At 30.8% G+C, this 27,764-nt stretch overlaps 1 protein-coding gene across 5 annotated transcripts; it reads left to right on the top strand.

The window, feature by feature from the left end:
* Positions 1–383: 383 nt before the first annotated feature.
* On the top strand, positions 384–26,719 carry LOC111880427 (ABC transporter G family member 39). Of its 5 annotated transcripts, XM_023876856.3 has the most exons (20): positions 384–852; positions 9,887–10,010; positions 13,065–13,153; positions 13,273–13,357; positions 13,449–13,739; positions 14,207–14,297; positions 14,537–15,437; positions 15,530–15,690; positions 16,019–16,122; positions 21,447–21,612; positions 21,689–21,775; positions 22,664–22,812; positions 22,933–23,265; positions 23,382–23,672; positions 23,746–23,829; positions 23,920–24,053; positions 24,143–24,370; positions 24,496–24,667; positions 24,751–25,005; positions 26,254–26,719. In XM_023876856.3, the coding sequence occupies exons 1-20, from the start codon at positions 629–631 to the stop codon at positions 26,521–26,523; spliced, it is 4,239 nt and encodes a 1,412-aa protein (XP_023732624.1). In that variant the 5' UTR covers positions 384–628; the 3' UTR covers positions 26,524–26,719. The 5 variants fall into 5 exon arrangements, with proteins under 5 accessions (XP_023732624.1, XP_042751798.1, XP_042751800.1 ...); XM_042895864.2 differs by lacking the exon at positions 9,887–10,010 and having other exon boundaries at positions 715–852; XM_042895866.2 differs by lacking the exon at positions 9,887–10,010 and having other exon boundaries at positions 715–852; positions 13,229–13,304.
* The last annotated feature ends 1,045 nt before the right edge of the window (positions 26,720–27,764 follow it).

Raw genomic sequence — 27,764 nt, 5'->3', positions numbered from 1 at the left:
CTTGTCCTCTCCTGTGCTTATACACAGGCGATATAAATGAGACAACCTATTACATTTACATCTATGTATATTAGTACGTGTTGTTGCATCAAGATGGAGATTGGAACCAAACGCCCATGTCAACATGCCTATTTTTATAGCATACCCATGTAAATATTGTAATAATTCATGAAAAAATAATCAAAGATAAAAATAATAATAATAATAATAATAATAATAATAATAATAATAATGACGGTGGTTCTTTCTTTTTGCAAACATATTAAATGCACCGCTGCCATAAGTGGCACTTAACCTTTCCTTCAGTATAATCAATGGTCTTACTTCTTTCAATCATATATAAAATCAATATTAGACTATTCAAGTCCAATATTTCTATATCACAACTCACAAGTCATAGTGACATGTTACCTTGCCTATATAAAATTGTTTTTTCCCCTTCACTCAGAATCACTATTTTCACTCTTCATGCACCAACACCTCTTATATATATATATGACGGTTTGGTGCATCTTAGTTTTTATACCTTATTAACTTCTTTACACATATAAATATCTATACATACATATAGATATATATATTCTCCTCAACTAGCGTATAAGTTTTCAGGCCACGCTACGCAGTTGCTATGGTGGCAGTAGTTGCTGTGAATGGCGGAGGAGGTGGTTCTTCCGGCTCCGCTGAGCAGTTGAGCAGTTGCAGTAGGAGGCAAGATATAACTGATGAAAAAGAACTCCACCATGATGGGAGTAAACTTAAAGTGGAGGATATGAAGTTAATGAACAGTCTAGTTGAGGCTGAAGAGGAAGATCATGTCAGATTCTTGAGGAGATTGAGAGAGAGAATTGATAGGTAAGTGTTTGCTTTTAATCCCACTTCGTCTTTTAATTTGTTCTAATGAAAATTGCAATTTATATTATTAAACGTTCTTTATCCATAAAAACTAAAATAGATCTTCCGATGGCAGAGTGATAAAATCTTTGAACAAAGAATTCATTATACATATGATTATACGTACACACACAAACGTGTGCGTGTATATATATATATATATATATATATATATATATATATATATATATATATATATATATATATATATATATATATATATATATATATATATATATATATATATATATATATATATATAAGTTATTAGTTTAGTCAAATAAATACATACGCGAGAACTAGATAATTTTTTTCCATCCATAATTTTCTAAATCCAAAACCACCATACGACCCTAAAGACTTCGTCTAAGCCATTTGGTCAAAGACTTGAAAAAACGGGAAAAAAAAACAATAAATGTCCATATATACACATTTAAATGTTGTTATATGCATATTCAAATATGCGTACATACAAATTTTGAAAAAAATACAAATGTGCACAACTGCACATAAAGAAAACTTAAAAAAAAAATCCCATTTTTGTTGATTTTAGATTGTGGATGCATGAGACACAAGTATTAGATTTCTGGGTGGTGTTGGTTTTGTAAAAAAAATCTAGAGTTCTTAAATAATATATATATATATATATATATATATATATATATATATATATATATATATATATATATATATATATATATATATATATATATATATATATATATATATATATATATATATAATACTTAATCGGGTTTTTGTTGATTTTAGTTTGTGGATAATGTCGTTAGTGTTACATTGACTAATTTTATTCGCTGTTTCTAAAAAACAGTTAAATTTTGGATCGAGAAAAATCAAAATTTATTCTAAGTTATGTTTATTAATATTAAAATAAATAGTCAATGTATTTGCTCAATTCATTAAATGAGAGACATGAAATGTTCACCTCCTCAACTGTCTTCGCACAGGCACATCTACCCATTTATTATGGATATGGTTGGGCGATCCTTATGCCAGAAAAGAAAAACTTATTCACATTCACGGTTTTGTTTTACAATCCTATATAACAGTTTTGGTTTGGAACAGATCTGAAAGAGATTTATATCGGTGTACACAAATATAGGACTAATTAAGTATTTTTGTATACAACAATATTATAGTAACATGTTTAATTAACCACATTTCTAAATGTCTTAACTGATTTTAGTCTCCAAGATTTCGGTTTACTTCTAAAAGCTAAAACTAATAGGGGACTTTTTTGAAACTTAGAGATGAAAAACTTACTTGTAATAGAAAATTACCATCAATAGTTTTTGGAAAGCAATGTTATAACCAATTGTCGGAACAATGAAAACAGGCCATTAAAAATTGCATGAGAAAAGTAAGAACTGTTTGATAGACATATGGGGTAATGTAGGACGACAAATAATAAACAAAATTATGAATGTTTACAAAAAAGTGTTTCTTACTTGTTAGCAGGAAGTAGAAGTTATAGCCTTGAGTTTCATATAGAAAGAAAGGAAAAGACAAAGGTTGTCACTAACTTGCTTGTGTGCCTCTTTGTCTCCTTTTGAGATGTGTCAATTTAATTATTTGAAATATTTTTTAAGATTGTTAATACTGATAAAAGGGTGAGAATCATTTTTAGACGTGTCAATTTAATATTCTGATATTTTTACAAATATTCATTATGTACAAAAGAAGTTTTCTTTTATGTTTATATCACAAACATAAAATCATATATGGCATACAAAATAGCATAATAGACAACCCGAAATATGAGTTTGAAATAACTGGCAAAATTTTGTATAGGAAAAACGTATTTTCAGAACAATCATAATACATAAATTCATTGTAATGGGGGTAACGGAATATGAGGTGTAGCCAATATTTCTCCACCCCTAGATAAAGAGGATGCGTCAAATATAAGACATATAAATATTTACACATCTGGAAAATTGTTACTATCTATGAGCTTATTAAGAAAGAGAATATTGCTGTTTAGCGTCTCTTGATTTCTATTAGGAACTTGTGGAGGAGAAGCAAGAAGCTCATGTTTTTTAAGTAACAATCACTTTCTTCATAACTCTAAAAGCATTAATCACATGGGGTTTGCAAATTCAGACCTTTCAAATGGCATGTCCTTGCAAAATTGCGTACTTTTTGCTAATTAATACAGCAAAGGCTCATTGCAATGTCAAGGTAGGACCGATCGTTAGTTAACTTATACTACAATTTATATTTTCTAGTATTTTTATATTTAAATTATGTATTTGGAAGACTTGGATAGTTACTAGGAGATATATAGTTACTGACTTTTCTTGGGACAAATCTACACATCTCATGGGAATATAGCTACCATCCATACATAAATCGTCAATATGTTTCCCAACCGAAGCCACCTTGAAACCTTCAACTCCCCATATATATAGGCCAAAGACACTCCCTCCAACATATAGGCCAAATCCAACCATTTAATCTTCGACATCTATAACATGAACAACCATGATTTCAACCAAGAAAAGTCTAGGAAGCAATTCATAAGCAAATCTTCTGGAATCCAATAGTCCTTCAGAACCTATTCATTGCTCGATCTCTAATACATTTTTTAACTGAGCCAAAAGCGGTACCTACCGTTTATGATGCATGTGATTAATTAATAGATCCTACTATCTAAAACGAATTGCCTTTAACCTTTAAGTGCTTAGCTACATGACTGAATCCCTCTTCTACATCGTGAATAGCTTTAATGCAAGAGACCTAGAATGTTGAGTCATTAGAATAAAATGCCGAATCATGAGAATAGAAACTCCAACACTATTTTTGGATGAGTGCGTCGTCAAACACATTTATACTACCAATCTCGGGACCATCTTTATCTTTACTTGCCAACACATTATTCCATTTGATTCAACTAATCTTTCTCGTGCTACCTTCACCATCCAAAAGAGTTGTGCAAACAAGGATTAATTTAGTTTTCTATTAACAATTTCAAGTATTTAAAAGTGGGACATGAACCAATGGGATGTTTGGAGTGCTTTTCAATCAACTTATTGACTTTTGGAAAAAAAGCCAAGAATTAGCCTTTTGAAAAAGTTATTTTTATACTAAAACTTTAGCATTTACCAAACATTTTTTAACTTACTGAATTTTTGAAAAGTCAATAAGTTAATAAATCATTTTGAAAAACTCTCAAATACCCTGTGATTCAAGAACGGTCTTTTAAAAACCTTCAATATGATGACTTTTCCATGAATCTCTTTATGATTTTACTCTAACCAACTTCCCATTCCATGTTAGACAAAACGTAATACAAATATATTCTCAAAAGCACACCTAACGGAATCCATAAATCAAAACTACTTCATCTGAACCCCAACACCAAAAATTGCTGATTTGTGTAGGTTAATTCTCAACCCCAACAACAAAATAAAAGAAAAAATGTTTACTAGATTTACAATTTTTGAACGTATCCACCTATCCATAACCAAAATATCATCAATATATAAAAGAAAAGATTGAGATATATGGATCCAATTGTAACTCCATGAATAATCTCATGTATAATTAATAGCATCATTCATGACTACACAAAGACCTTTCATCAAAAAAAAAAAAAAAAAAAAAAAAAAAAAAAAAAAAAAAAGTGGATCACCCTACCGCTAACCTCTTTCCAATCTAAACTAACGAATAAGATTACCATTTGTAACATCCCAAAAACAGTGATAATTTTTTTCATTTTATAAGTCATTAATACCATACATCAAATGTCTCAAAATCAACCACGGAATAGTATATCAAAAATCATCAGAGTAAAAATAGTCATAAATACGGAATCAGGACGGGGATGTTGTGCGATCATGTCAGGCATTTCCCTTTTGTATCGGAAGTACCTGAAGTCATAAACATAAAACTGTAAGCACAAAGCTTAGTAAGTTTCCCAAAATATCATATACCATACACACAGTTGGCCTCAGCCCTGTGGTATATTCCAACCCAACACACAATCATGGGCCCAACCAAAGAGTATGTTTCAACCCGAACATGCAATAATGGGCTCATCCCTAGGGTGTCTTTCACTCAATCATATAATTATGGGCCCGACACTGAGATTTTTTTCAACTAAACATACAAACATGCAAAGAGTCACAAAGACAGCTAGCATCCTACATAACACCACCCAGTGTGCCAGCATTGGTGCCTTCGACCCACAAGCACAGTGAGAAGACTCACCTCTCAGTTGATACTCAACTGCTACTGCTCTCACTACCAGAAATATCGATGTTACGTACCACCTATACAGTTATACCAAATAAGCCCTTAGCTCTTCTTTTACAACTAGGAGTTTGACCAAAAGTCAAGTCAAGTCACAAGTAAATGGTCAAAGTCAACGCTCAAACCTGACTTTAGTCAACCATCACGTCGTGGCTATTCATGGCCACGTTGTGGCCCTCATACATCGAGACAGATGGGTTGTTCCCAGTTACCACACCGTGGCGACCTAAAGCACGTTGTGGGCGCTGGGGTTTCCAACAGCTTAATGGGTTATGTTGTTTTCTTCGATTCCAAGAGCTCCAAAGCTCAAATCTAGTCTAAAACATGGTCTACAAGGATAAAGTTTCCAACTTTATCCATTAAGACCGCCCAAAAGGTCAAAATCTCAAACCCTAGGTTCCAAAAATGCTAAACAAGACATGGATTCGAGTCTTAGACACTTACAAAGGTACCGAAGAGTGTTAGGGCGAAGAATGGAGACTTGCTTGCTAAATCTTAGATCACTTCTTCTTCCTTCTTCATTCAAGAACTTCCAAGAACACTAAGAAGGGCTTCAACAATGGAGGAAGGAGATTAGGGTTTCTTCAGATCTTTAGGAGGGTGAGGGTGAGCAAACCCCTGCCTCCTCGTTCCTTTAAATATGGAGAAAACTCGAAAAAATAAGGTCTTCCAGCAGCCAGCTGCCATGTCATGGCAGCTTAAATGAAACACGCATTCCAACTTGCCTCACCACGTCGTGGTGGTGCCTCCACCACGTCGTGGCAACCCTCAAATGCCAAAAACACAAATTAAAAACATAAAGTACCTCAAGGTCCGGGCATTACACCATTAACTAAAACGAAAGCTTGGGTTGAATAAAGACAAGTTGAGACTCATCTTATCAATTACGATCCAAAACCTAAAAAAATAAAAGAATTCTGAGCAAAGAATCTCATGAAATAGTATTGTACTCTTTTCTAAAATCGATTTTAAAAATAAGAAGTTGTTCTTCGAGTTTGTTTACCCGACTAACCACCTCAAATATATCCAAAGGGTTATCAAGAATTTGACGACTTATACAATCAACCACTTTGGTTATTCTAATCACCAACAACTTGCTATGTTCTTATAAAGATTTATTTATAGTTTGTAATATGTCACAACATAAAGTAGAGAACTTGATGATCTAAAATTGTAATGAGGAATGATAAGAAATGGATGAATAAGACCTAAGAAGACTAAGAACAATATTTGAAAAGCATAGATATATTTTTCTCAAATATTTCTATACAAATAAAAGTTATAGTTTTCTACTTCCAACATCGAGATTTCGGCTACCGGATATAAGCTACTATTGGCAAACATATCTATTGTAATAAATGAAAGTCTTTGCGACATTTAACACTCTCATTAACTTTGTCACATTTTATTTTTTTGGTTATTTTCAAATAAATATTTTTCACATGGCATTTTGTGGTTTTTATTTCTATTTTGTTAATTTCACATGGTATTTATAAGTCAAATGGGCTTTTCTTTCTTGATTTAATAAATGTATTTCGATTTTAAAATACAAGAATTGATTCCCTTTCATTCAAATTTAAAATCTAATATTCAATTTTAAATTAATATAATTAATCTAATTTTAAATATATTAATAAATACAAAATATTATTTTATTATTGGTAGATTTTTAAAATTATTATAACAATACACATATTTGTTATTTTAGATATTACGTTAAATCCAAAACATAAATTATATTATTAAATTAACTTATAAAAAATATATTTAAAATACTATTTTTCAAAATAAGTAAAAATGTTTAAATGTTGTAAATATAAAACGGCAATTCAAATTAAATAAAAATTATCAAAAATTATTTTTATTATAATTCAAATTTTCCAAAGAATTGAGTTTTAATTAAATAACATAACAATTACATTACGTTAACTTGCAAACAATGATTTATATATCCATTAACTATCATGATCGAAATTAAATAAAAAATCAATAGATAAGTAATTTCTAAATAAACAATTACAATGTTAAATTGTAATATTAAATCTTAAACCATGTTTAGTTTTATTTAAACATAAATCGCGAGTAGATGTCATTGAATTATACGAGTATAATGTCTACATTATGTATGTTATATGACAACAATTTTCTTTTAATATTTCATTGAAATACTTATTTATTTATCATTTCCGTTGTATTTATTTCGAATTTTTATTTAAAAAATGATTGTGGTTTAGATGTTTATAATTTTTTGGTTTAATCAATCTACATAGTAACGGGTCTTACAACTTGGCATTAATTGTTCCAATCTTTATTGAATTAGAATTCTTACTATATTTAGATACGTAACAAAATCCTTTTATCACATAATTAGTTTTTTTAACAACGTCACATAATTAGTTAACAATGTAATTCGCAGACATAGTATATACCATCAATCAAAATCAAGTTTTATTCTTCCATTAACGAATCCTCAACCATCCCATCTTTAGTTTTAAAAATCTTCCACCCCAAGTAACAACTCCTTGAGCGTAAGAGTACTTGGAGGTTAAAATGTGTTCCAACCATTTTATATATATATATATATATATATATATATATATATATATATATATATATATATATATATATATATATATATATATATATATATATATATATATATATATATATATATATATATAGTATTAAGTAACCATAACTAACTAGGAACTAAAGAACCACAGTAACATACTAGTTGTTAGAAATCCAAACGATCGACATCTAAAAGAAATGTTTTATATTTCTTAGTTAGATTCACATTTAGTATATAAAAAATAGTTTATTTTCCATTTAACTTCATAGATTCATATTTAACTTAGTTAGATTCACATGTAAATATGAATTTTTATTCAAACCCCCTGTAAATTTGATAACTTTTGATTAACAATCTTTCATTTAGATATTTATCATTAATATTAATTGTCATCCAAATGTGATTTGGGACTAAAAATTCGATAAATTTAAATGATTTTTATACCCAACAACTATTTAAATGTGAATTATCTTCCATAAATATTTAATATAGTTGAGATTAACAAGTAAATGTGAACGATAGTTGATGTACAAAGGAATAAAAAACGCATGGAAAAATGTTCTTTTAAATAACTATTTGACTCTTTATGGAAAGATGACAAAAAATAAAAACCTTGAATTTTTGGTATATTTGGTTTTTTTCAATAAAATTAAAAAAAAAAACAAAACAAAACAAAACAAAACAAACTAATTTTGATTTTATCTGTTGAATGCGACTCCAACTTATAAATTTACAACTCAACTTTTGGCTCTTGATTGGTTTTTCATTTAAGGATATACATTTGTGTGTGTATATATATATATATATATATATATATATATATATATATATATATATATATATATATATATATATATATATATATATATATATATATATATATATATATATATATATATATATATATATATATATATATATATATATAAACAATTTTAGTCTAATAGTATTAAATCTTGTCTTCTTTTCTTAAAGTCACGGGTTTAAATCATGTTTGAAACACAAATGTATTAGATTATTAATACCCCTTTTTTTTTTCTTTAGTTTTATTTTGTATCGTAATTCATATTTTTTTATATGCTATAAATAAACATTTATATTGATATATAAAAAGGATTCTTTTTTACTTCATATACAAATTATGAATATAAACTATGATGGATTTTTATAAAAGATAATTGAAATTGTAAATGGCCAAGATGCTTATTTTTTCAAAAATTATTAATCATTCGTTAATTACTCGTTAACATATAATTTTAATAAGCTAAAATTGTTTTTGTTTTTGTTACATATCATAATATACCTGTAAAGTTGAAGAATTATTCACACATATATATATATATATATATATATATATATATATATATATATATATATATATATATATATATATATATATATATATGAATTTAAATAAATTTGTTTGATTTTGTTTTTGTTACAATTTCACCATTTTGATCAAATACAAATAAATTTACTATATTTATAAGTAAATTTCTTCAAATTCAACGTGAATGATTAAAAAGTATTTAAAAACTTATATATAATGGTTGTTTTTATATTGATTAATATGTGTAAATATAGTTTTTGATGTTTGAATCTAAATGAGAAGTAATGAAAAAAGAATATTCTTTTAATATATATATATATATATATATATATATATATATATATATATATATATATATATGTGTGTGTGTATATATATGTTTGTTTATTTATTTAAGGTATACATAATTTTGAATATTGATATATTTAGTTTTTCTGTCTAACAAAATATAAGACATTATAATTTTTTTTCAAAACAAGTCTGAATATCTCCATATTGTCGTGGTACTTGGTGATTAGATAGAGTTCTACATTTTGAATCTCAGAATGGCATAATAATTTAGGGATCAAGTACGACTATGGGTCGATCTATATCGATGGTGTCAAATAAACCATGTTAACTTATTGTCGTCTTTATTATTCTTGGCATCTTCATTATCGTGTTTGTGTTTCTCGAAAACTTTAATCCTTACATATCTTCCATATATTTCGATGCTCATAATCCTTCTTGAATCTTTAAAAGCACGTATATGTAATTTTGTAGCTTTGGATAGTTTCCAAGATAATAAAAAGATACTTTCTTAAAATTAATATGTGTAGGGTAGGGAATGAGTTCATACCAAAGATTGAAGTACGATATGAGAATTTGTTGGTTGAAGGATATGGATATGTCGGTGATAGAGCTCTTCCTTCTCTTTATAATGTCACCTTCAATTCAATCGAGGTACAATTTTCCTTCATTTATCCTAGTTTTTATATATTAATATTAATTTTTGTTATTGATACTCAAGAAAACTATAGAACGACAAAAGGATTTAATGTGGTTTGGTCGATGTTACCTTCGTCTACTGGCATAAATTGGAGAATTCTTTTATTATCAAAAATGTATTAAAGTTATTACATTGGAATCCCTAGCTATAAATATTATAATTTTCAAACCATATCAATTACAGGGTCTAGCCCATATACACAGAAATACAAAAAAACGAATAAGTTCCCTTCGGGTTTTCTTTACATCTTTTTGGGCCGACTTATCCATACATTTTACCAAATCCTAAATCACACGTTAATAATCTCCACCTTGACTTGAATTGTCTTCAACCATCAAGGATCCCCAAGAGCAATTCTTAAACTTCTTTGAGGGAAATGACTTTGTCAACATATCGGTCAGATTCTCCTTAGTATCTATCTTTTGAATAGAGAACCTTTTTCTTCTAAAACATATTTGGTGAGCTTTCTTCAGATCACCCATAAACCTGCTTACCACAATAACCGCAAGAGCCAAATGAGGTCTAGCACATACCATAGAATCCATGAGACTTTCAATAACACTTGAATATGGAACCATGCTCATATAACCTTTTTCCTTATCTGCACCTGGTATTGTACATTGATCAAGTGTGAAGTGTGCTACTAAAGGAGTCCCAACAAATTTGGGCCGATAAAAATGGAATGATTGTTAGACATTCTCAATGTTTCTTTGTTGATATATGAATAAAATTCATGCCTTTATGTCCCTCCGAATATCCATCCTTAATATCCTTTTTGCATCTCATAAATCCTTCATCTCAAACTTACTTTCCAACACTTTCTTAAAATCATTTATTTTAGTCATATCCATTATTGTAATTAGCACATCATCCACATATAATAACAAATATATGTATGTGCAATCAGAATATTCCTTTGAGTAAGCACAATTATCAAACTGGGTTTGAATGTACCATGTAAAGAAATAAAAAATCAAATCTCTTGTAACATTATCTTGGATATTGCTTTAAACCAAAAAGAGATTTCTTTAGCAAACATATAAGAGTGTTTTTTTTTAATCAAGAACACCTTCTGGATGAGACATGTAAATCTTCTCATTTGGATTGCCATGAAAAAATGTGGGTTTTACATCGAACTAGATCAAATGCACTCATCATGGCTAATAGAAACTGAATTGTGAAGCAAATGCACTTACCATGGCTAAAAAGAAACTGAACTGTTTTGTGTTTCACGACAGCTGAGAAAACCTAATGATAGTCGATTACTTCTTTCTGTGAGAATCCCATTGCGACCAACCGTTCCTTGAATCTTATAGGTTTAACTCAGAGATTTATTCTTTTCTTTTAATTACCCACTTGCATCCCATTGGTTTTGCTCCTTTTAGTAATAGAACATGATTCTATTATTCATTCCTCTCCATTGATTGCATCTCTTCATTCTTTTTCATTAACAAATTTGTTGCTTCTTTACTTACTACAACCTCTTATTATCATCAAGGCTCATTTTTATCAATATTTTCTCTACTTGCCAATGCAAATGCTACATAATCCGTGTCATTGGTATTAGCACATCCAACATATCAAATTGAGTTTTAAAAGTTTTTTTTCCGCCTTCCCTTTACTACATATAGTTTCTTCCTTATTTTCTTCTCTCTCGGCACCAACATCTCTAGACTATTGCTCCCTTTGTTGATCTTGAAATTCGTATTTTTTAGGCTATTCCTTGCTAGTTTGATGAACCTGCTATGAATAACCAGGGAGGACACAACCAAACTTTCCTAGAGAAGTGATCAATAAATTTCATAAAATACGAGTGTCCTCCATGCGATTTTACTTGAACCATATCTACACCTTCATCAAAACTATCTTGAACCACATCAACACTAACATTGTTGCTTGATTCAGCCTTACTGTTTCCCTTCCTTCACCGTGGATAAACTTTTTTAATATGTCCTCATTCCTTGCACCTACAACATTTAACCTTACTAGTAGTGTTAGATATGGAACTTGACTTCCCCTGATTTCCACCCTCTCTTTCTTATGTTTTACTCTACAAACAAACATACTTGAATTGGAATCTTCTTCATTAACCCTATGCGTTAGTTCCTTAGACATCAAAGAATCCATCACATCAATGAAAGTGATTGTAGCTCTACCATACAACATGGTATCATCGACATACTCAAATAAATTTGATAGAGAACACAACAAAATAAGATCTTGATCCTCTTCATCAAACTTAACTTCGACAATTTGTAAATTCATTATAATATATTAAAGATATCAAGATGAATCTTTACCTAAGTACTTTCAAACATCCGAAGGATGTACAAATGTTATTTCTAATATAGCCGATTCATGAGAGAATTATTTCGATACTTGTCGATTAGTTTCTCCCAACGCCCAACAGTTTGATCAATAACCTCCCATAACACTTCATCAGTTGGATATAACACATTCGAACTATGTGCTTTCCCCAGAATATTCACCTTTGCATATGTCAGCATCTCCTTCGGAAAATTTTCCTTTCCTTATGATGCAGCCGCACAAACATGTTGAACCCAAATGGATTTCATTTTCACCTTCTACAACGTCAAATCATTTAATCCATTGAATTTCTCCAAATCAAACATGTAAAACTACATCCTTCAATCAACATATCTTGCCGCTCGAACAACCACAACTTTAATATCACGTATTATGCAAGAAAACAATAATACACAAGGATATAACATGGCTCATTCGATGTGATCTATGTCCATGGACAGAACCAAAGAACTCTTCAATTATCAGACTGTTTCATAGTATTTACAATGGAATCCCTGGCTATGAATAGTTATAACTGTAAAACCCTAGAAACTATAGGGTCGCGCCCATATACATGGAAATACATAATAATTAAACAAGTCCATTCGATTTTGTTTGAATTCCTTTTAGGTCGGGTTATCTATTCAGGTCACCAAATTTCCAATGACACATTAATAGTTATATCTCAAACAAATTTGTAGAACACACTGCAATTTATTGGGCTCGCTCCTTCCAAGAAGAAAAAAGTGAAGATCCTTCAATCCATTAGTGGGATCATCAAACCATCAAGGTATTTGAATTTCTTAATATTTTATCTTTTATGGATCAATGATCATCTCATATTGCTTTTCTTCTACTTTTATAGATATCATTTTCATTTTCCTATTAAGGAGTTAAGATTAAATACAGGATGACACTACTTCTAGGTCCACCAGGTGCAGGTAAAACCTCATTGCTGCTAGCACTTGCAGGGAAAATGGATCATGATCTCAAAGTAATATATTTCTTTGCAAATCGTTTGCAGCTTCTTCTTAATCACCTTTTGTTGGTTCATTGTTAAATGATGGATTGTGAAAGCAATGCAGGTGTCTGGAAATGTCAGCTATTGTGGTCATCAACTATCAGAATTTACTCCTCAAAGAACTTGTGCTTATATAAGTCCACATAATCTTCATACTGGGGAGATGACAGTGAGAGAAACGTTGGATTTTTCAGGAAGGTGCTTGGGTGTTGGGCTAAGATACAAACTACTTACAGAAATCTTGAAGATGGAAAGAAATGCAGGAACCAAACCTGATCCAGATATCGAGACATTCATGAATGCCACAACAAACCCAACAAGAGAAACCAATTATGTCACTGAATATGTTCTCAAGGTTTGTTATTGAAGCAAGATTTTTTTTGTAAACTAACAAAAGGGCAATAAGTACACATTCTAGGTAGAAGATTTATATGTTTCAGAATCCTTTAACAGCAACAACAACAATAACTTTAATCGGATAACAAAAAAGAAAGGGGAAGTTAGATTGAGACAATCATATACCTCCACCTAATGATAAAGAAAATATTAAAATGCAAGAAAATATAGTAGAAAGTAACAGATACATAGGAGAAAATAGAAAATTAGATACACTCGATCATAAAGTAAAATGGGCAAATGATGTACTTAGCAGCTCATATATACGGTAAAAAGGAAAATGAGACCTATGCTACTCCATTTGTTATGCATCAGTTATTTAAACATATTATTATTCTTTAGAATAAAAGTTTTTAGAGTTAGCTCTCTGTAAGGTTTTTGTTGAATACTTAAGGTAATTAGAAACTAGTGTTTTCGTTTTTATAGATACTTGGATTGGAAACCTGTGCTGATACTATGGTTGGTGATCAAATGAGAAGAGGTATCTCTGGGGGAGAAAAGAAACGTGTAACCACTGGTATGTTCTCCATTTTTTATGAAAACCTAGCTATGAGTAGTAAGTGTATTCATTTAAAACCTTTTTATGTTACTCTTTGACTTCTTTTCAGAGAACTGTAGGGTAAATTAAGAACCCTTTACACTTACAATTTCTCATATTCCACCTAATTTACATAAGATGTAAAAATCTACAAATCAAATGATAAAAGTACTTATACTATTTGGTTGCTACATTTGATTAATTATAAATTGATACAGGAGAGATGTTAGTTGGGCCAGCAAATGTCTTTTTCATGGACGAAATATCAACAGGACTAGACAGCTCCACTACTTATAGCATCACCAAGTTCTTAAGACAAATGGTACATGTAATGGATTTAACTATGGTGATATCTCTTTTGCAACCTGACCCCGAGACATATAAACTTTTTGATGATGTCATACTAATGTCAGAAGGCCAGATTGTCTATCAAGGTCCTCGTGAAAATGTCCTTGAGTTTTTTGAGTGGATGGGATTTAAATGTCCTGAAAGGAAAGGGGTAGCTGACTTTCTTCAAGAGGTTACATCAAAGAAAGACCAAGAGCAATACTGGTTTAAAGTAGATCAACCATACAGATTCATTACAATCCCTGAGTTTTCACAAGCATTCAAGTCTTTCCATATTGGACAAAAACTTGAAACCGATATTCATATTCCTTATGACAAATCTAAAACACATTTAGATGCATTGTTCAAAGAAAAGTATGGCATATCTAATCTTGAATTACTTAAGGCATGCTTCGACAGGGAATGGTTGTTATCAAAGCGTAACTCAGTGCTTTATATATTTAAGACATTCCAGTTGACATTTATGTCATTGGTAGGCATGGCAATGTTTTTTAGAACTGAAATGCATGTGGGAAATATGGAGGATGGAGGGAAGTTTTTTGGCTCACTGTTTTTTGGTCTTCTTATTGTGATGTTTAATGGGATGGCTGAGCTTGCATTGACAGTGATGAGGCTTCCAGTTTTCTATAAACAAAGAGATGCATTGTTGTATCCTGCTTGGGCTTTTGCTCTTCCCATTTGGGTACTTAGAATCCCTTTGTCTTTAATGGAATCAGGAATTTGGGTGGTTCTTACGTATTACACAATAGGGTATGCTCCAGATGCCATCAGGTAAACTATTATTTTTTTATCAATAAACTTTAAGAATTTCTGGATTTTCATGATTTAATATTATCATAGATCTAACAGTTTTTGTGATTTAGATTTTGTCAACAGCTCTTGACTTTCTTTGCCATACATCAAATGGCTCTATCTCTGTTTCGATTACTTGCTGCTATAGCAAGAACAGAGGTACTTGCAAATACCTTGGGGGCCTTCATCATGTTGTTGATAGTCACCCTTGGAGGATTCATAGTGGCTAAGGGTATCTTCTTTGCTCAAGATTATGATTTTATAACATACATATGTGCGTACGTACGTATGTACATACGTATATACATACATACATACATACATACATACAAACATATAACCTACATACATATATATAACATACATACAAACATCCATACAACATACATACATATATATATATATATATATATATATATATATATATATATATATATATATATATATATATATATATATATATATATATATATATATATATATAACATAGTTTATGACCCCTAGAAGTAATATTGACACCATAATTAAGCAAACTGACAAATCTAATAAATTAATTTCAGATGATAGCGAGGCATGGATTTCATGGGGATTCTACGTTTCTCCTATGATGTATGCTCAGAATGCTTTGGTTTTAAATGAGTTTCTTGATAAAAGATGGAGTATGGTAAGTTCTCTTGATACTTTGTTCAGTTATTAGACAGTATATTCTACCCTCTTTGTGTTAAGGTTTGGGAGGAAGTATCATTTTTTAAATCGAGAGGTTTACTGGATTTAATGAAGGCTCATGCAATCACTTTTTGAATATGATATTTAAACCCTATGGCTAGACATCACAAAATCCAGATTACTGGGATAATCTTTAAAAGGAACAACTTTTGATCAAGGCACTGAAAAGAAATACAACTAGGGATTTATATTGAATTTTAATTATTCTCGTTACCAAAGATAAGTGCAAATAAATATTAAATGTTGATTTTCCCCCCTTAATTAGGGATGGAGCTGACCCTAGGACCCTATAAGGGGCGTTGTGGCACAACCCCCTTGACCCCCGTCATTTGGCCGAACCAATATCAAACTCGTTTTATATAAGCATGCACTCTACACCACCTAAATTGTAGATAAAATCAAGAACTGAACTCTAATGGTAGGCTATAAATTCCATTATATTAAAATGACCTTATGACACTGAAATCGACAACATTTTGTATAAATGTTTAGTTAGAAACCTTAAGGTGTATAAGTATCTAGATCTTTTCTTAAGTCTTGTCATATGTTCTATATATTTTTTGCTTAATGAGAAACTCCCAGATTATGGGAAATCATAACTTTAATATCGCAACAACACCATATTTCTCTCATTCACTCTCCTTTTAAAACATGGTAGTATGCTATCTCTCATCAATTATGGCCGAACCCTAGCCATGTTGGAAATTTAAGAGGCTAATTTACAAGTTGGTAAATTACCTTTCGCCAGAAGAAAGTTTTGTGAGTTCATAATTCAATAGCCTTGAGTTTTAAAGGCTTTAGTGAAGGTTAAAGGTTGGCCCAAGGCGACAGACACAACTAGCTATATGTTCGGAAAATGGTGCGATTTAGGCATACTTTTCACTTTGCAGTTTAGGTTAGATTAACCTGGGTATAGGGCTGTTAATCGGGTCAACCCGATCAGGTTTCGGATTAAACAGGTCGGGTTAATCAGATTTTTTTTAAAAAAAAATTGACCCTAAACCCAACCCTACTAAGGTTCAAGTTAGTCGGGTTAGGGTTAGTCAGGTTTCGGGTTAACCGGATTGGGTTAGTTGGGTTAATCGGGTTTAAATAGAAATAAAATAATATTTGTTTATTTTAGCAAATAACTTACAAATATAAGGACCTAAAATGTAACGTTTTAAAAAATAAACTTTTTGTACATGGAATGAATTTAAAAACTAAAAAACTTGGGTTCATAAACTTACTTTAACTTACATATACATAACTTTTGTTACCTTTTGAACTCTGTGTAACTTATATATATAAAGATTTTTTTTAAGCTTTTGAACTCTCTATGAACATAGCATTTATCAAATATGTCATTTTTTGTATTTTAGTAATTTGTAATTGGTTAGTTACTTACTTTATAAATTGACATGGTAAAAACTTAAATATGAAATACTTGTTCGGGTTAATAAAGTATGCCCCTTATTCTGTGTGAACATGGCATTTATCAAGTATGCCCCTTGTTCGGGTTAATCGGGTTAACCCGCAACCCGATTCTTTAAAAAAAATCAACCCTAAACCCGACCCTAAATGCAATTCGGGTATGTCAGGTTAACCCGAATGACCCGATTTAGAATTTTGACCCTGTTAAACCCGACCCTAAGTACCTTATTCGGATTCGGTTCGAGTCGGGTTAATCGGGTTCGGGTTTTTTTGACACCCCTACCTGGGTAACATACGTTGATTTCGTGAGTAGGCACATGGAAGTCTCTAGAATCCTCTAGAAATCTGATAAACTCTAGTTTTGAAATTGAAAAAGCATTTGGATAACAATGCCAACTCGTAGGATATTTATCAAGTCAATGAATCCCCACTAGGGGTGTAAACGAAACGAGTCGATTCGGGTACAACCAAGATCGAAGCTCGGCTCGACTGAAATACTCGTGCTCGGAACTCAGCTCAAACTTGACTCGGGTCTTGATTTTAAGCTCGGGCTCATGAAATACTCGAAAGTCTCGAGCTCAACTCTGCTCAACTAATATTTTTTTTAAAAAAATCAGTAAATTGAGTAAGAAGTATTAAAACATTCCACATGAAAATGTCCTAACTACCAAAAAAAATATCAAAATTAACTTCCTAATATCAATACATCGCCAACCATATATGTCATAACTTTTACATACTTCCAAAATACCAAAAATAAACATTATTTAAAGAAATGAGATATATGTAAATTACACTAAGCTCAATTAAACTCGCGAGCTTTATGAGTCGAGTATTTTAGTACTCAACCGCGACTCGATAAGATACTCGAGTAGCTTGATCTCGAGCTCGGCTGGATTAAGTTTGAGTCGATTTCAAGTATTTTCTAAGTCTTTTTCGAGTTTCTCACAAGTTGGCTTGCCTCGCTTACACCCCTAATTCCCACATGGAAGCCTATGATACGTCAAGCGTCATCATCAAATAATATTCACTTTGTGTTCATATATTGAACAGACATCTTGTTGCATTGATTATAATTATTGGATATATAGTCATGAATATCAATTATTCAATCGTTTTCTTGATGTTTTGGTAGTTTGATAATTATTTCTCAGTATTAGTTATCAGATTGTTCTATTTTCTTTTCTGAAATATACCCAAACAACAATGTAGTTCTGGCCAACACTGTCGGACCTCCAACTTCAATGTCTTCCTCAGCCAAAATTCTCATCATCACCGCATATTTCAACCCATCACTATAGGAATTTTAGCCATCACATTGGACTTCCAACCATTAAGTCTTCTCTTTAATTCTCTTGTCTCGCCAATGGGTGGTGATTCCTACTCACACTCATCAACTATGTCACACACCATAAACTACAACCATATAACAAGAATCGAGGCTCCATTCTTTGTAACAACCACCGTCACGTCACTTATCTCCTTCACATATTCTATACTTTAAATCTAAATGACCATATCAACACCAACTGGTACATAGATACAAGAGTGTACCTTTGAATACCTATGATCGACAATTGTAGCATCTAACAATAACTAATAAACTAAACACATAAATTCAATCCCAAACATAACTTCCAATTCAGGTTAGCTTATTTTCACCATTACATAGCATATAAGAAGCACCAAAGAAACTATAAGAGCATTGCCCATTTAGACAAAGTTGAATATCTATATTACATATATAACCAAAATTGCAAACAATTGCCCCATATTGCATACATAAATATGCATATTTAACAAATAATTATTCCATATTGCAGACATTTATACCCTGCACAATTACGAGAGGATTTGTCTTAATGTTTTCATGATATGTAAAAACCTCTTCCCACACCACGTAAACTACTTCCAATGATTTTATATGTGTACTGGAATCTTAATACTTATCTTTTATATTTCATAAACATAAGTACACCAAAATTTAAGTCCAAGAATGCGACTATCTAATGCTCAGTAACATCAAAAACTTGATTATGTTCAATAGAAACCATATGATCTTCAAATGAAAACAAAACTTTTAATAACTCTAGATCATCACCAAATGTGATTCAAATTGCTCTAATAACTTCAGATCATGACATTACAAGGAATTCTGATGGTTCAAAATCAAGATAAATTCATGAATGACGCTTGAAAACTCCATTAAATCCACAAGTCAATTTGAAATACTCAGTTAGATCAATTAGGGAAAATTCCTAACAATGATGGATGTACTTGATCAAATGGAATTTATAAAACTTGGAACAAGTTTGAAAGTCACATTAAACTCATAAGATGATGTTCAAAATCGAGTTCCACTATAGCTAGGGTTTGGAACTTTCAAAATTGATTCTTAAACAACAAATCAAACAATATATGAGTTGAATGAACATATATTAATGTTCTAGAGATAGAAAATAACTAAAAACTCAACTAAAATATCCTAGATACAATTGATTTTCGGATTTAGAAAATTTTGAAAGCCTAATTCAAAAATTGAAGAATATAAGCTAGATTCTTTACCTTTAATGACTTTTAAAGGTATTTCCTAGCTTAGCTTCTTCAACACCGCATTAATCACTATCCAACAAAAACCTTAATATGTAGAAATCGCCATCTTCATCCTCCCAAGATCTCAAAGTATTGAGCTATTAGCTTTTCAAAAACCAATAAGTTAAAAAGGTGTTTGGTAAACACTAACTTTTCAGTGAAAAAATGATTTTTTCAAAAAGTCAGGCATTCCTGGCTTTTCGGAAAAATCCATAATGAGTTTGAGAAGCAATAAATTGCTTTTTATCTCCTCGTATGAAAGGGGAGAATGAGCTTATTTTTATATTTTACGTAACTAATACTTTTAACCAACACCCCCACCCCCAGTCTTCCATTTTTCTATTTGATCACACCTTGACCTTTATTCACTAACTCCTTAACTTACCAAACTAACCTTTACATAATTTATAAAACATTTTTGTTCTTAAAGCAAGTCTACACAAGGGAAATCATGTTTTACAAACTTGTCAAAGTTAGTCCCTCCAACTTACTTATATAACATAACTTTGATAATTAATTGAGCTTAAAATTATAAGTCTCATTATCTTATTTTATATATTAAATATTAAATAATTTATTTAATTTAATTACTTCCTCTGTCCCATATTAATAGTCCATGTTTCCTTTTTGGTTGGTCCTAAAATAATAGCTTACTTCTAAAAATAAATATTCATTTTACCAAAATACCCCTTATTATTAGTTACACTACCATGAAATTAAATACAACTACTATGGAATTAAATGCAACAAAAGGGTAAAACTGTCATTTCATTTAATTAAATTAGTGGTAATTAATGTTTCCTTAATTTGTGTATTTTTTGATTGTAGACAATAATTTTGGGACAAAATACCCCTCATTATTAGTTAAACTACCATGAAATTAAATGTAACTACCATGGAATTAAATGCAACAAAAGGGTAAAACTGTCATTTCATTAATAAAGTTAGTGGTAATTAATGTTTCCTTAATTTGTGTGTTTTTTTCTGTGGACAATAATTTTGGGACGGAATGAGTATTATTTAATTAAAATTTTAATTCATCTAAAAATTAGGATGTTACACTCTACCATGCCAAAGTGGTCATTTTTATCTCTATAGGGTGGCTTGTATTGGCCGAAATAAACCTAATATTTAAACCAAATAAATGCTCAATATATAGTGCCTTTTTTGTATATTTCCCTACAACTTAAGGTAGAACTATATAGAAGTTGTTAATATGTTTTACATTGCACCTTAATTTATGTCTGATTTATACAGCCCAACATAGATCCGCGAATTAATGCATCAACCATTGGAGAAGCCCTTCTGAAATCACGAAGCTTTTTTACAGAGGACTATTGGTTCTGGATATGTCTTGGAGCCCTTCTTGGGTTTTCGATTGTCTTCAACATATTATTTATTCTAGCTCTAACTTTCTTGAATCGTATGTTACCAAGCATTACATCTTTTTCTCTAGTTTCATACTTAATATTTTGATTCTATGGTTCCTTTTCTTTCAGCTCTTGTTGATGCTAAACCTGTTATTAAAAAGGAAAAGGAAATAAAGAATGCAGACAATCGCCTTAACACAAAGGAGGTTTATGAAGGTAAGCATTTTCTTTTGCTATCATAATGATTAACCTTAATAAAAAAAGAGGTTGAAGTCGAGGGAACTAAGTTACCTAGAAAAGAAAAAATGTCATAAAATAAGCAATGTAAAAGAAACACAATTGAACAATCATGCAAACATCGCGATAGAAAGTGGAAACACCGAAGGGAAAAAGAAACACTATGAACGACCAATACATATTGGAAGGTTACATTGATGATAAATCTCAGAGGAGAAAGGAGAGAAAAAAGATGGAGTAATGAATGATAATAAACAATCTAAAGGGATTTATATAATAGCCATATAAGAATCCTAATCATACAAAAAAAAAAAAAAAAAAAAAAAAAAAAAAAAAAACCTCTACAAGATGATTAGGATTCTTATATGGCTATTATAGCCATATAAGAATCCTTGTATGTAACATTTTAGATTGTATATTAGCCATATAAGAATCCTAATCATACAGAAAGCTCTACAAGATGATTAGGATTCTTATATAGCTATTATAGCCATATAAGAATACTTGTATGCAACATTTTAGATTGTATATATAATCTAAAATGTTGCATACAAGGAAAGTACTTCAAGAAGAATCCTTATATGGCTATAATAGCCATATAAGAATCCTAATCATATGGCTATTATAGCCATATAATAGCCCTATAAGAATCCTTGTATGCATCATAGTCAAACTAATAAACACACAACATCAATACATAAAATGTTGCATACAAGGAAAGTATTGCTCTTATGCATCACAATCAAACACAACACATCCAAAAAAGCTTGCACTAAAAGCAAAACATTGTTTATGCAAGAAAGGAGGTTCGGAACAATTTCAATAGAAAATATGACAAATTATTTTGACATGTAAATTATCTTGAAGGTATTAATATGGTAGACGTGAGAAAAACTTCAAGAAGAAATGATTCGAATATTGTTGCTCACCGTATGGAAAGGAGAGGAATGGTTTTACCATTTAAGCCTCTTTCACTTGCTTTCAACCATGTCAACTACTACATCGATACACCTTTTGTTAGTCACTTTCTTACAACTTTTCATTCACTATTTTCATTAATTCTATGTACTTCCTTATACAAAAATGAATAAATTGTATTCAACATTGATCACATATTATCACATTCATTTGACTAGGAAATGAAGGCTAGAGAGGTTAAAGATAATCGACTACAATTGCTCAAGGATGTTAGTGGTGCATTTAGACCGGGGATATTGACTGCACTTATAGGTGTTAGTGGTGCTGGAAAGACAACCTTGATGGATGTGTTAGCAGGACGTAAGACTGGTGGATACACTGAAGGAAACATCTTCATTTCAGGATACCCAAAGAACCAATCAACATTTGCTCGTGTTAGTGGTTATTGTGAACAAAATGATATCCATTCACCAAATGTCACTGTTTATGAATCTCTTCTATACTCTGCATGGCTACGTCTCTCTTCAGATGTTAATACAAGAACACGAAAGGTATTTACTTATTATCTACTGTCTTTTTTGTCATCTAAATCTTATTGTTGATCATAAATCAAAATCTTGTATGCTTTTGTTCAACACTTAATTGACGATATAATTGTGAACTATAGATATTCGTTGATGAATTGATGGAACTAGTTGAGCTTAATCCCTTAAGGGACTCTTTAGTTGGCCTTCCTGGAGTAGATGGTCTTACAATAGAACAAAGAAAGAGGTTAACAATAGCTGTGGAGTTAGTGGCAAACCCATCCATCATCTTCTTGGATGAACCAACATCTGGTCTTGATGCTAGAGCTGCAGCCATTGTTATGCGTACCGTAAGAAACACAGTTGACACTGGGAGGACTGTCGTCTGCACAATCCACCAACCAAGCATAGATATATTTGAATCTTTTGACGAGGTTTGTAGCAAATAAAATATTGACATTGTTAATGGTGTCGATGTTGATCTGACTGTGATCCTTCACTTTATAGTTACTTTTGATGAAGATTGGAGGACAAATTATCTATGCAGGACCTTTAGGTCATCAATCTCACAAGCTTGTGGAATATTTTCAAGTGAGTTTTTTATATAAATTTCTATTAAGCAATATTAGCCATAGTCTATAAATTTTAAGTTGAAGTTTTCCTAAAAGTCACTTCCTATAGGCTATTCCAGGAGTTCCAAGGATCAGGAATGGTTATAATCCTGCTACATGGGTCTTAGAGGTGACTTCTTCTTCAGTTGAACATCAACTTAATGTTGACTATGCTCAGATTTATGCCAAATCCACCCTTTATCAGTAAGTTCTAAGTCTATATTTCTCATATGATTGTTTTCCTTGTGTATTTCTAGTATGTTTTAATGGATGCATGTGATGTTTTTTTTCAGGGACAACCAAGAACTAATAAGGGATCTTAGTGTACCCCCAAGTGGCTCCCAAGATCTCTTTTTCCAAACCAAGTACACACAACCGTTTATCATACAGTGTAAAGCTTGTTTGTGGAAACAACATTGGTCTTACTGGAGGAACCCACAATATAATCTTATTCGGTTTATCACCACCATTGTGATTGCTGGTCTATTTGGTGCAATTTTCTTCAAAAAGGGTGGAAAGATGTAAGGCCCTCAATTTACTTATTAATCATAAAATTTTGGTGTCACATACTTTAGTTCATTTCATTTCTCTTCTCTCAACCTAATATATGGTACTAAACAACTTAACTATGAGTCTATGTAAATAGACAAAAACTACAAGAGCTGCAAGATTTCTTAGGGGCATTGTATGCTGTTGTTCTCTTCCTTGGAGCAATCAACCAAAATGCTGTGCAACCAGTTGTTGCTGTCGAGAGAACAGTTTTCTATCGGGAAAGGGCTGCAGGGATGTATTCATCCTCACCATATGCACTTGCTCAGGTAATGAATGAATAAGAAAAGCCGAAGTACTTTACATTACAAATGAGAAATAATAACTTGATGTAATGCTTGGCATTTTGTAGGTGATAATAGAGTCTACATATATTGCAATTCAAACTAGTATTTATATCTTCTTTTTGTACCCGATGATGGGACTCGGGTGGACCGTTGCCAAGTTCCTGTGGTTCTACTACTATTTGTTGATGAGTTTCATTGCCTTCACCTTATCTGGAATGGCGACTATGGCATTGACACCTGCTCCTCAGATTTCTGCTGTTTTGATTTACTTTTTCATCTGCCTTTGGAACCTTTTCTCTGGTTTCATCATCCCACGACCGGTATATCATTCTTTATTGCCTTCTTTCTTCAAAAGTATAATTATAGGTAGTAAATTATGGAATAGGTTTAAAACTATTAAGTTGTGTTTCAAGGGCATAACTTATTTTTTGAACTTATTTCAACGAACTATTTGGTGAAACCATTAAAATAATTTATCACTAATTTTAGAAAAAAAGAATTAAGATAGCTTATTAATAAGCTAACAAGACTTTTTACCTTATTTAATTATATATACCTAAATGTCTTTTTATGTAATTTATATTTGCATTTTCTTATAGGTTACTTTTCAAATGAACACTAGCTAAATGCATTTTTATAAAACTTTATATTTGCATTTATCTTATTGGTTAGTTAACAAGTAACTAGATTATGATGTAAAATTAGTTTTTTAGTATCATTGTTGACTAATTAACCTAATTGTTGTTTCATTTTTTTTTATTAGAAAATAGAAACCCAAGAAAAACTCAATCTTTTATTAAGAATTATTTTCATTTATAACCAAACTTTTATTATTTTGAAGTATATAAAAAATATAAACATTTTTTATTTATAAAAAAGAAATATTCTATTATAGAAAATGAGATTTCATTATTTTTGTTTTTGTTTTTTCTTTTTAAGATGGTTAATATATATATATATATATATATATATATATATATATATATATATATATATATATATATCCTTATTTATGAAACTTTAGTGTATTTTATCTTTTTATTTAAAACATGTATTCTAACCTACAAATTATAAATTTTTTGTTGAAAAAAAGGCCACTAGAATTATGATATGTGGCGTGAGTGTGACCTTGTGTTTGAGTGTGAGTGTGACCTTGTATTTGGGTGAGATAGGTAACGATTCAGTTGTATATATATATATATATATATATATATATATATATATATATATATATATATATATATATATATATATATATATATATATATATATATATATATATATTTCATTTTTCTTTTTTCTTATTGAATTATCAATTATTATAGTCTTAGGGTTACACTAGGTGTTGTAAAATATTTTTTCTCTATTATTTTCATAAATAAATAACAAAAACATTAAATAAGATTTACAAAATTATTACTATAATTAATCAAATTTCATAATAAAACAATGTAAGGGTTGTAAACACATGAATATATTTTGGATTATTTTAGACCGTTTTACATGTGATTAATGAATTTGATGACATGTACACTTTGAACCTAACAAACTATGTATGCATATTGCAGCAAATACCAATATGGTGTAGGTGGTATTACTGGGCTAACCCACTAAGTTGGACAGTCTATGGTCTCATTACCAGCCAAATTGGTGAGAAAGATGACATGCTCGAGGTGCCTGGAGCTGGCAACATGACGTTGAAAAGCTTCATTAACGAGAGATTTGGGTATGAGTATGACTTCCTTCCAATTGTGGCAACAGCTCACATTGGTTGGATACTTCTATTTTTCTTCATTTTCGTCTATGCCATCAAGTACCTCAATTTCCAAAATAGATGACATTTTGATCGCTCCTTTATAAATATGTAATCAATTTGTTCACTTTTTCCCCTAAAACGAACTCTCCAAAGAATGGTGTATATCTTGTAAACAATTATAAAGTCCTAGAGAAAATTGTGAAAATAAAGAACGTGTGGTAGATCTATGTTTTCTCAAAAGAAAAAAAAACATGGACCTCCCACCATATGGTGCCAAATATCTTTTATATAATTTCTATATTTGTGATCGAAGTGAAATTAATGGATACCAACAGTTGTGTGTTAAGTTGTGGATACTAATTTACAAAATAATAAAATGTAGAACGAAAAGTAAGTACACAGTACATGGTTCACATGATCAATATGATCGACTATATCCACGATGAACACGAGCAATCTTATTCCTTCAGTGAAATGGATTTTTGATAGATTATGTTACAAAAAATAGAGAATATAAATACTAGTTGTGTGACCTAAAACTACCAATAAATACAAGGATCAAAACTTTGACAAAAGTTATCTAGTGACTGCCAATTTATGGATCATCTTGAGTTCGGTTGACTTATAAGTTTATGAACAAATTACCGAAATTGTCCCTATTTTTGGGCAAAGTTGTGTGTTTCGTCCTTATCTTTTGTTTTGTACTAAGACCATCCTCACCTTTTATTTTTACTATGTGTCTCATCCATGCGTTCGTTTGTCGTCTATCCCAAATGTTAAGACCCCCACGTGTTTGGCACACAAGGGGTATTTTCGTCCTTTTATACATGGAGTCTAAATAGATATGCAAATCATTTCTTCCTCCAGATCATTCCCTATATACGATCAAAAACACAAACTTTCACCGCTCTCTCTCTCTTAATTAAATCAAGTAGAAACCCTAATTTCTCAAAATTCTGCAAGACTCTTTGAAGCAATAATGGTGGGATGGAGGATTAGAGCAAACATGCCAGAAAAAGACGTTAAGAAACATTATGGTAACCCTTTTTCTTGTTAAAAAATTGCTACTAAACAATAAATTTCAAGTAAATAAGTTCAAGCTTTCTCTTTTATAGATGGTCATCCAACTATCTTCTCCATCAAATTATTCTATGGTGGAGAGTTTATGATGTTTCTTAAAGGAGATACATCAAGGGCAAAGAAAAAAATGTTGATGTAATGGACATTGATGAGTTTTGTGTTTACGATATTGACAAGATGATGAACTCCCTAGACTATGTTGAGGAGGGTAAGTTGCTTTATTACTACTTCAAAAGAACCTTT

This window comes from Lactuca sativa, chromosome 6 (genome assembly GCF_002870075.4).
Source record: "Lactuca sativa cultivar Salinas chromosome 6, Lsat_Salinas_v11, whole genome shotgun sequence".
NCBI classification, from domain to species: Eukaryota; Viridiplantae; Streptophyta; class Magnoliopsida; order Asterales; family Asteraceae; genus Lactuca; species Lactuca sativa.
The sequence above is the reverse complement of the archived record's forward strand: the minus strand, read 5'-3'. Positions and strand labels throughout refer to the sequence as shown.

Coding starts and splice junctions, on each gene's coding strand:
- LOC111880427 (XM_023876856.3), top strand. CDS start 629: ATGGTGGCAGTAGTTGCTGTGAATGGCGGAGGAGGTGGTTCTTCCGGC. Junction 22,813..22,932: donor ACTACATCGATACACCTTTT/GTTAGTCACTTT, acceptor TCATTTGACTAG/GAAATGAAGGCTAGAGAGGT. Junction 23,266..23,381: donor TTAATACAAGAACACGAAAG/GTATTTACTTAT, acceptor TGTGAACTATAG/ATATTCGTTGATGAATTGAT.